At 52.6% G+C, this 11,034-nt stretch overlaps 3 protein-coding genes across 3 annotated transcripts; 2 read left to right on the top strand and 1 right to left on the bottom strand.

Annotated features, from left to right (window-relative positions):
* Positions 1 to 2,444: 2,444 nt before the first annotated feature.
* On the top strand, positions 2,445 to 3,971 carry H257_12980 (hypothetical protein; the record flags this gene model as incomplete). Its single annotated transcript, XM_009840392.1, has 3 exons — positions 2,445 to 2,462; positions 3,211 to 3,512; positions 3,605 to 3,971. The coding sequence occupies 3 exons, from the start codon at positions 2,445 to 2,447 to the stop codon at positions 3,969 to 3,971; spliced, it is 687 nt and encodes a 228-aa protein (XP_009838694.1).
* Positions 3,972 to 5,209: 1,238 nt separating this feature from the next.
* H257_12979 (hypothetical protein) lies at positions 5,210 to 7,398 on the top strand. The gene has a single exon (XM_009840391.1). The coding sequence runs from the start codon at positions 6,504 to 6,506 to the stop codon at positions 6,825 to 6,827; it is 324 nt and encodes a 107-aa protein (XP_009838693.1). The 5' UTR covers positions 5,210 to 6,503; the 3' UTR covers positions 6,828 to 7,398.
* A 945-nt stretch (positions 7,399 to 8,343) lies between these two features.
* Positions 8,344 to 10,006, bottom strand: H257_12978 (hypothetical protein; the record flags this gene model as incomplete). The annotated part of the gene is made up of 4 exons (XM_009840390.1): positions 8,344 to 8,623; positions 8,777 to 9,307; positions 9,400 to 9,886; positions 9,961 to 10,006. 4 exons carry the CDS (start codon positions 10,004 to 10,006, stop codon positions 8,344 to 8,346), a joined length of 1,344 nt encoding a protein of 447 aa, XP_009838692.1.
* Between the last annotated feature and the right edge of the window lie 1,028 nt (positions 10,007 to 11,034).

Genomic DNA, 11,034 nt, shown 5'->3' with positions numbered 1-11,034 from the left:
TGCCGCCGACGCGGTGTAGAAGCCATCGTCGAGGGTGCGGTCAGACAACGATCCTTGTTGTGGGTCGTATGTCGTCGGGGGTACCAAGGCACGCGGGGTGGCGAGCTCGGGCTCCATGGTGCTTGCAAGCGTGAGTTCCTTTAGTCAAACGAGACTAATAAATTTATTGTTGTGTCTGCCGGTCCTGAACTGGCAGTGACTCCTTTAGAACTCGATGCACCGGGTTCAAAGGTAAAAGAAGACTGACTATGTTAAAGGTCTTAGATCTACTGATTCACAACGCACATTTGCATCCCCTATCGAGCTCTCTTCGGTCGTGTTGACAGATCCTTGACCAATGGGAATGGAGTGCGCTTGCAAGAATACTACCTGTCGCTTGCTAAGATACTCCACACCCAACACACGCCAACTTGGCCAAGCACTGGTGGGCCGAAGCCGTAGACACGACAGCCTTCCTGAGAAACCGGACACCAAACGCTAAAACGGCCGGCGTGACGCGAGCTGATTCGCGGGACCAAGCCCAAGATCACGTCACTCAAGGTCTTCGGCTATGTTGCCTGGCGCCGCAACGAGACAAGACAGCGTCGAGGGCCATCCTATGCATCTTCCTCGGCTACAGCGAAGTTAAGAAGGCCTACAAGGCCAGCACGACGACAGATGTGGCGCCACGACACAGGCCACAAAGACGTCAACATGGATCCAGCCACCAAAAAGCACCACCACTGCTGCAGTGCTCGGCCAGCGGCACGACCTCGGAGTGCGGCAAGAGCCCGTCAAGCCGCAAGACCAGCCCGGCCCGCCTGATGGGCAACCCTTCGCGCACTACCCGCCCCAAATCACGAGACCTGATACACGCAACAGTCGCAGAATCACCGCAGCCGACGCCACGTCAACGGTTGCGGCTGCGCCAATCCAGGAAGAAGAAACGCGGAAATCACGGTGGGACTGATCGCACCGACCGTCGACCAAGAAGCAATCGACGTCACCAGGCCGCACGAAGCAAACGGTCATAGACGGCCTGGACGCCGCTAGACAAGAAGCACGGGTCACCGCGATCGGCGTCGAGGAACAAGATCCGCGCAAGCGCCACAAGCGCATAGCCAGAGCGAAAGGCGAGCGACCGCGGACAAACACCGCACAAGAGCATGCGGCCGGAAGGCACACGCGGTGTGGCGACCAAGGTACCGTGGCAGCACCCCATCGACCGGGACGACTCGTCCGACGCAGCCAAAGCACCCAGCCAACGCACCTTACGATGTGTGCTTCAATGCTACAGACGTCGACGAGGACGTGCCTGCGACGTTCCACGAAGCTATGCAGTCGGCTGACACCACTGGCTGGCTTGAAGCGTGCACGAAGAAGACAGGCAATCTCGAAGCCATGCAATGCTACGAACTCTCCCGAGTTCCAGATGGCACGCGTACATTGAAGTGTCGAAGTGGATGTTTAAGAGAAAGGACATGTCAGATGGCACTCAGATCTTTAAGGCGCGCGTTGTAATAAAGGGCTTTGCACAGAGGCAAGGCATCGATTATAATGAAACTTATGCGCCCGTCATCCGAGGCGACTCTCTACGACTCGTCCTAGCTATCGTCACTGCCTCCGGCATGAAGTGCCGCCAAGGTACGCCAAGTTGACACCACGAAAGCCTACATCCACGCCAAGAGCGACCTCAAACTGTACATGGCGCCGCCAGATGGGTTCGAAGCGAGAGGCATGGCCTGGCGCATACTCGGCGCGCTCTATGATCTGAAACAGAGCACACTGCTCTGGTACCAGCACTTCAAGGCTATCCTGGAAGCCCTCGACAATGCCGCAACGTCGAGCGGATGGCCGTCTACAGATCGTGACCATCTACGTGGACGACGTGTTAGTATGTGCTAGCAACGACGACGAGGTCACAGACGTGTTCGAGCACCTGCAGCAGCGCATCCGCCTCGGCCCCATCTCCAAGCTGTTCGGGATGGAGATCGACCGCGACGAAAACAACAAGTCCATGTACGTCACCCAGAGAACATACATCAAGCGAATGGCCATCAAGTACGGCATGGACAAGAGCAAGAGCGTCGACACGCCGGCATGATCGATAACGCTGGCTTACCGCTGGTTTCTGCCCGTAAGAGTATTACAAAAGGCGCATCAGGACGAGACGTTACGACCGCACGACGCTCAACGCCCAATCAAGTCCCAACATCAGAAAGTACACTCTAGATACATTGCATACAGGACTGCATATTAGGTTACCCAGCTGGGGCTATCGAATCACTGGTTGCCAGACTCCTAGCTAGCTTAACCCTTGATAACTCACTTGTGAACCTCTACTACTTTCTACTCTTTCGTCCCTATCGCGGCATACGGCGACCAAGACCTGCAAGCAAAGTCAATAGGAGTACCGTCGCAGCAGTCGTGGTCACCATTTTGGTCGAAAACGTGACCATTTCACGATGGTGCTGACGTTCGAAGTTAGTACTAGTATAAATAGTAGTACTATCGATAGTGTTGATCTTGTCGATATTGGAGTGTAATGTGATGTTCTGTATAGAGATGTATCTATTTCACTCATATGTTAGCCATAGTAGTAGTACTACTAGTACTTCTAGATTACTACCTAGGTTACTACTATTAATAGCTTACTACCGGCAAGCTCACACTGTATTTGGAATGGATGTTGAACTTTTCCTTAATTGTATTACTATATTTGTACTACTACGTATTAAAATACGTAGTAGGAGTATAGTACTAATATTAATAGTAAAAATTTAAGATCTACCGTGGTGCACGGGACAGTTTAAGGCGAACTCAAATTGGCCAATGGAATTGCTTGAATTTTGGAGTAGCCAATCGAATCACTAGAAAAATGAAATCACTAAAAAATAAGCAAAAACAGCATACATATTTCAAGCTTAAACCGTGCACCATACACCGTCCCTCCGATTTTGCCTTGACATGAGTGGAAATCGAAGTAAATGAACGTAAGCTGAAGTCCATTTAAGCCAATTAAATAATCGGAAGAATGCCCAACCTTTTGGCTTCATGCAGCCCTTTTCAGAATTGAAATCTCGGTCCTGGGAGACGAGTAAGCTGCATTCTACGACGAAGTCTCTTTCAAGTGCACAATAAACTGGCCATCGACGTTAGTACAGTATATTTTATATCAACCGGAACACTGTAGATATTTCGACGTTCACTTGTAAAACATCGGTGATACAGAGTCAAGCTCCGACGGACCTCGAGTTGGACGTCGTGGCACTTGAGCATGCGGACAAGAAGCTCAAGCGACGGAGGTACAAGCGGGATAGTACACGAGGGGCAGGCACGAGGAAAAGAATGCTTTGCTGGGGTAATGCGCGGCCTTGGAAGAGCAAGTGCAGGCGTTGCAACTTCATCGTACGGCGCCGTTGGAAGGAGATTGCCACGGCGCTGCGATATGCACACGATGCTGATATGTCCAAGCTGGCCATGCTGCGATCTTTGGCGATCAAAAACACGACGCTGTTGCAGCATTTGCAGGCGTGGACGACGCTCAACGCACCGCCGCAGGTTGATTGAAGCGGCATTTTGTGCCGGTACCAGTAACAATGGGGTGATGTAATATATCGTTGAGTGCGTCCGTGTCGACCTGGCACGACGTGACCCTGAGCGGCGACCCCTCGACGCGACTGCTGGGCCAGCGGTGGATCACGCAGCGCAAGTTGCATCACTTGGCCGCGATGTTTCAAACCCATGAGTTTCCTTCGTCTTCTGGCCACTCGTTCGACGACCTATCGTTTGATTTCGACGGCGACGGGCACTACGCCGCCGTCCAACGGTCGCAATTCCACGTGCCCATCCGCCACGACACAGCAGTGCCGCCACCATCCCACGCGATCTTTGACGCTTTGACCCCAATCCAATCAACGGCGAAGCCAAGTTTCGCCGTCGTTTTTGAATGGCCAGACCGCTGTTCGAACGAATCATGGACAGTTTTGTGATGCGTGATGAGTACTACCCTTGGACGCATCTTGAGAGATGTTGATCCATGACCGGACAAGCTGGCAGTCTTTGTCGGTCGAATTCACAGTAACGTTAAACTAACTTTCACTTTTCATGTCCAGATGGGGAAGGAGGGTACAGTACCACCACCCTTGCTATTTGCTCAGCGTTCACAACCAGCTACAGTGGAGTTGGCGGTGGACCAAGCCTTTCAAGCAAATCTCCGCAACTATCTTAATATCGTGATGTTGAACGTGGGCGGCACAACCTTCAAATGTCCAATGATATTCCCTTTGGAGAAGGTGCATTTGCCCGGACCTGGTACTTCATGGACCTGGTACGTACCGGTACCCGACCCTCTGTCGACAAGTTGTATTTACATTTTTCTGCGACCCTGGAATAAAAGTGTCGAGAATTAATGTTTTTATCCGGAAATGAACGTGGGAGGACGACGATGATGACATGGATCAAGCTTGGGAGATTCTTGGCTTTCATCAGTCTTCTGCGCGCCCTAAAGGCTCTATTGTCAACCGCCAGCCAAACCTACCACGAGATAGCGAGGCTGCGCATGCTCGGATTTACCTACTACTTTGACCCCAATCCAATCAACGGCGAAGCCAAGTTTCGCCGTCGTTTTTGAATGGCCAGACCGCTGTTCGAACGAATCATGGACAGTTTTGTGATGCGTGATGAGTACTACCCTTGGACGCATCTTGAGAGATGTTGATCCATGACCGGACAAGCTGGCAGTCTTTGTCGGTCGAATTCACAGTAACGTTAAACTAACTTTCACTTTTCATGTCCAGATGGGGAAGGAGGGTACAGTACCACCACCCTTGCTATTTGCTCAGCGTTCACAACCAGCTACAGTGGAGTTGGCGGTGGACCAAGCCTTTCAAGCAAATCTCCGCAACTATCTTAATATCGTGATGTTGAACGTGGGCGGCACAACCTTCAAATGTCCAATGATATTCCCTTTGGAGAAGGTGCATTTGCCCGGACCTGGTACTTCATGGACCTGGTACGTACCGGTACCCGACCCTCTGTCGACAAGTTGTATTTACATTTTTCTGCGACCCTGGAATAAAAGTGTCGAGAATATAGAGTAACGTTTCATGATGTCGATGTCAGAGTCTATTTACGTACATACATACATACATACATACGCGTGGTTGGTTTCTGTATAAAAAACACACACAATCATCTTGCATGACATACTATGTAGTGTCATTAGTTATCTCAATCGCTTGAGGGAGACCCGCCACACGTGGCGGACGGGAATGTCAGCGGCTAAGAGGCGCGTCTTGCGCGTGTTCACGACGTCCTCGAGGAGGGCGAACCCGTACACTTTAAAGTACGTTTGGCGAAACAAAGCGTTGAGCGCGACCTTGATGTAGTGGTTGATGCCCACAACATACTGGTCGTTGATGATCACAAACCCGAGCAGCCACACTCCGGACGCAGACACAAAGATCTGCCCGCCATCGTACACATAGTCCTTTGTGAACGCGACGAACCCATAGATGTTGCCGACGATGCTGCCGGCACAGCGCTCGACGTTGGCGTTCTCCGTGTCGGCAGCGTTCAGCTCCATGTACAACGTCGAACGCTTGGTCCAGTGGATTTGGGGCGACAGCTCCCGCGCGACGCCGATTTGGCAGTTGCCATGTCGGGCGTTCAGGCGCGATCGGCCAACATGCACGAGGTACATGACCAACGGTTTCACATGATGCCATTTCAAGTGCCGAATCGTCGACAGGACTTGGCGCGCCATTGGCTTGTGCCGGGTGTCCCATAGTTTGAACAGCACCACGTACAAGATACTGGCTCCAATCGCCACGATCAAGTACGTACATTCGTTGGCAATAAGCCAAAAGTTGGTGTTGTCGTTCTCATGGTACGCCCACAAATCCATCGCGCCATGCCCCGTGGGCAAGATGTTTTCAAAGTAGTTTTGCTTGATGAACGGTGTGACCCGTGCGGCACAGAGCCCCATCGCTTTGATCAAGTCTTGGCGGAGGTAGTAGCACAGCGCGTAGATCATCACGACGGTGACCAGCTGGACGCGGACGCGGAGCGCATTCGCGGCCACAAACGTCGTGGCCAGCACCACCATGAGCCCGTCCGCCCGGGAGATTTCGTTGAAGTCTAGCGTGCCGCCCCACTTGTTGCGCACACTGCCCTGGTTCACTGCCCACTGGTGGGGGTACCACCATCCGTTCATGATACAATCGAGAAGCAACAACAACGCTCGAATCGACGCCCGCGACTGAATCGACGGGTAGATGTCGGGCACCCAGAACACGCCTGTGAACATGTACATGTTGTACATGACCAGGAACGCCACGCCCGTGTTGATGGCAATGTTGAACCCGATGCCAACGCCGAGGAAGCATCGAAACCACCCCCACGTGTCTTTGAACACTTTGACGCCTTGAAACTGGATCGTCGACGCAAACGTAATCGGGTCGGACGGAAGGTCCCAGTAAAAGTAGTTGAAACTCGCTTGGATGTCGGGCGCCCGCCGGTAGATGCCCGTGGTGCCAGAAAACACAAACGCTTCGTTGGTCGCGATGATCCGGGCGTGCCATTGCCCGTCGGGGGGCACGAGCGAGTCGAGGGCGATAGGCTCAAACGCCTCCCACTCGTACGGAAACAAAAACCCCATCGCCGTCTCGTACGTGGCAGGCTGCGAGGACTTGACGGTGACGCCATCGACCGTCATGGAGGCCAGCGCCATCGTTGTAAACATAGCGACGCCGCCCGAAGTCCGACGCTGCTTGGCCGGCCGGTGGATGCTCAGCACCTGCAGCATGAACGTGGAAAATGTTTGCACTTGGCGGTCCACCAGGTAGAGCATCAGCACAGTCGTGTCTTCAAATTTGCGGCCCTCATACCCACAGTCGAGCACGACCCAGTGATTCGTGAGGTTCCACGACGGGTACGCGGCCAATGCGTACTTGAGGACGTCGTGCAGATACGACGGCTTGTACAAGTAGTCGATGCCTGACGGGGAGTTGCAGCTGGTGGTGGTCACTGTGACAGAGTGAAACACGGCCGACCACAACGAGGAGGACGAGGTGACGGTGGTAGCCTTGTCTAGGTACCCGACAAACGACTGGTTCTGCGGTTTATTAGCGTCCAGCGTTTCGAATGCTGTCCGGACGAGCCCGGGGGTCGACACGAGGATGGGCAGGAACAACTGGGTTACAAGGGGACTCGTGTACGAGATTGTCTTGGTCGGGGGCGTTGACACCCCCACGAGCAGCCGCTTGTTCGAGTCGGAGCCTGTGTACTCGCAGAAGAAGACGATGCCAGCTGCGACACAGGCCAGGGCCCGACTCGCTAAAAACATGAGCTTCCGCACACGGCGGCGGAGAGACGGCATGGTGCTAACTAAGGTGGTGATGGTGGCGGTGATGACCCGGAGGGAATGAAACAGACGGCCACGAAGCAGGCTATTCTGAGCCTGCTTGTAACGCCATCTTGACCTGATCCGATCTTGCTCGTAGGAGTACATGTAGACATACACATGGGATCATGCGTTTTAAAAAAGGGCACCGCACCTTGAGAAGGTAGGAATACGTGGTGACTACAACTCGGGAGGAGATTTTGGACTTCAATATCTTGACATGGGTTTAGTGGTGCCAGTTGCCAGTTATCCCATGCATTGCGAAAGACCTATTTCTATTTAGGTACTAGTACAGTTTATGTGTGTTCCTGAGCCGTGCATTCTGGTTGCCACTGGGCAAACAAAACGATACTCCCTGAAGCGTGTCGTTAAGATATGCCATCAGATAACTACCAGTAGCTTCCACCGTCTCCGTGACCTTGTCAACTTCGAGGGCTGGTTGTTTCACACGCAGTGTTTCAAACTGTTTCAATTCGTTAACCGTTTCGAAAATACAACTCAAACAAACATACTGCAGCCATGCTATCGGTGGCGTCAGTGCGTTGATAGCCAGCATGTTCGCGGAGCATCGTGGCCCCCCCAAGACTGTATGTGGAGGTTCTTGGATCGGCAAGTACCGAGTGGCTCAAAGATTGAACTCTCCACGATCAAGACGCTGTGGGTAGGGGTCGAGTACGAAGAGTTTACTAGACAAGGTCCTGTCACGTCAGTCACTGACATCCTCTGAAGCGAGCATTCCGCCAGCTTTGTGGGTGGTCAAACTTGTCTTGACGATATCGCACGAGGTCATGGAGAAGGTAGAGGCTTAAACCATCATCAATCCCCCCGACGGTTGTGTTACAAAGAAGATGGTCAAGACTACATACAGTAGATCCACGCAGTAGACGGGGGCATAATTCCTGCACCGTATCTATGTCCAGTGGTCACAGGATTGATCGCTTGTCACATCACAACGCAAGTCAGTGCAAACATTTCAGCGACACACGCCAAATGCGGTGAATATGGTGCGGATGCAATTGAACTTTCCCCAAGATCATCATGTCATCGATGGGGAAACCGCACACGGTAAACCACAGCGTACCAATCACTGCGTTCACGACAATATACGCGTAGTCGTTGATGGCCACAAGAGTCTGCTGGCCGTAGTCGTCTGTTGGAGCTACAAACCCCACCACATCGCAGCTGATTCGGCCCACCCGTCGCTCAACTACCATGTTGTCGTCGGCATCGAGATTATCGCTGTATAATGTCAACCTTTGCGTCCAGTGGTCGTTGTCAGTCCTTTTGCGCAGCATATTCACCGGGGATCCGGAGGATGGTTGGACAACATTCAGTCACTTCAGCGAATAACGACGACGGTGGGGATGGGGGAGATATTGACTGGCTGCTAACGTGCGAGCAACTTTCTCGAGAACGACGTAGACCTGGCACAAGCCCGCGGCGACCCATAGATACGTGTATTCGTTCAGAATCAACTTGTAATCGGTGGTCACGTTTTCGTGAAACGCCCATACGTTCATGGTGACTTTAGTTGGTTGAGCAATGATATTGTCGAGGTAGTTTGACGTGGCAAATGCATTCACATGGTCAAGGTACATTCCCGTGTAGTTTACAATCTCGAGGCGGAAATAGTCGCACACGACAAAGATCACCACCACCACAAACAGATGGATGCGGACATGGAGGCAGGTGGCGAGAGCGTGGGAGGCTGCGAGGCAACACCAGAGCGTGTCGGCGCGGGCATTGTCGTTAAAGTACATCGTTCCCCCCAATCCGCTTTGATCTGTGGCTTGGTTCACAGCCCACTGGAACGGGTACCACCGCCCGATTGAGTACACAGTCGACCAGTGGCAGCAAGATGCGAAGGCTAGCGCGTCGTTGGATGGACGGGTAAATGTCGGGGATCCAAAGCTCCGCGTCCACCTGCCAGGTACGCCACATCACCAACGAGGCCACGGCCACGTTGAAGCCGATGCCTAGCCCTAGAAAGCGCCGTGCCCCAACTGTCTTTGAACCGATGGACGTCGTTAAAGTCCAAGTTGGCCGCAAACGCCACGACATTGGACGGAAGCGACCAGTAGTAGTAGTTGTAGCTGCCTTGGATGTCGGGGGACCGGCGATACTTGCCTGTGGTGCATGCAAAGTGTACGCTTTCGTTGGTGGATACGAGGTTCACCTGCCAGATGCCATCGAGGGGGGGTATCGGCGACGACAATGTCACCGGCTTAAACGCGCCAAAGTCGCATGGAAACGACAACCCGAGGGACACAATGTACGTGGCAGCAGCGCTGTGGTCCTCGACAGTGCCATTGGTCAAGGTCGTCGAAGCTAGTGGGGCGAAGCCCATGAAGGCGACTCCCCCCGTCATGGGACGGTGTTTTGACGGCCGAGTGATCGTCGCGGTTTGAACCATCAGCGTGAAAAACGTGACCAAATCCACGTCCAGAATATGCACTTTGACCACGGTCGTGTCGAGGACTGTACGCCCTTCAAAGCTGCAGTCTACCACGATAAAAAAGCAGATGTGGTTCCAGCCAGAGCCAGCTAGTGACTGTTAAAGTAGGGGCCCAAGGTACGGAATGTCGTAGTGGTGGGCGATTGGGGTGGGGGTGGCACATGCATGGGATATCCAGCAAGTTGGTCGACGTGTTGTTGGTGTCGAGGTACACCACCACTGGACGTTGTTCGATTTGTGCAAGGGGGCTGTATCCTTGTGAGTAAAACACTCCGAACAAACGAAGAATCCCTGACAACGTCGGCTAGAAACCGTGCAATATTGAAGCTTCGGTACTTGCTGTTCTTGCTTGGAGGGGTGGTAGTCCCTCTATACGGTTTGTTGGCCATGGAGCCTTTGGTTTCGCAAACGAGGACGTATAGCGCAGCAAGGCAGGAGACAGCTCTTGCGAGATTGGAATACTGTCGCCGCCGCAGTTGCAAGTGTGATGTTTGAGTGTGGGGCGGGATCTTCCTCGGTTGAGGGGGTGTCATGACACAGTTGATATCATTCGTCGACCACAGTGGGGTATTTATAGCACAGTGTGTCGTGACAGCACAGATACATGTCCTTGCAAAAGCCCTGGACAATCCCAGGGTCTTTATCGGAACTAGACCACTGTGTTGGCATGAAGGAACAACTACAACGAGGATAAAGTTGTACTTGTATGGATCGCCTAGGGATGGTTGCTAATCCACTTTTACTACCAGGTATTAATACCGTATTTTTACTCTTATCGTCAAAGTGCAAGCGCGGTAGCAACAACAACGGGATAACGCCTCGGTAGTATTTGCGCATGCTCCAAACTTATGACTTCCTACGTGGGCTTGTGATCATTTTTCCAGACACTACAGCCAAGCCACCTACCAATTGACACTTGAATGATTGATTGTCATCACGGTGGTGTGCATACAGTACATATTGTATGTAGCCAGCTGTTGCGACTTCAATACGTACACTTGTAACTGCATGATTGTAGCTGCGCGCCACATGAATAGACCCACGTACGTTTTGGTATGTAAACTACGAACCTCTGCGATCTATGACAATCCAATGAGGTTCTGAGCCCTACAGAGAAGCCTTGTGCTGGACTCCAGTGCTTCACATCATTATAACTTCGATGAAAACCCGATCCTCATAATTCTGACTACAAGCC

The sequence above is a fragment of the Aphanomyces astaci genome, assembly GCF_000520075.1.
Source record: "Aphanomyces astaci strain APO3 unplaced genomic scaffold supercont1.44, whole genome shotgun sequence".
Classification (NCBI taxonomy): Eukaryota; Oomycota; class Saprolegniomycetes; order Saprolegniales; family Verrucalvaceae; genus Aphanomyces; species Aphanomyces astaci.
This window is presented reverse-complemented; position numbering and strand designations above follow the sequence as displayed.

Bases quoted from the DNA above. Each gene is read 5' to 3' on its own strand.
- H257_12979 (XM_009840391.1), top strand. From the start codon at position 6,504: ATGCCCGTGGTGCCAGAAAACACAAACGCTTCGTTGGTCGCGATGATC.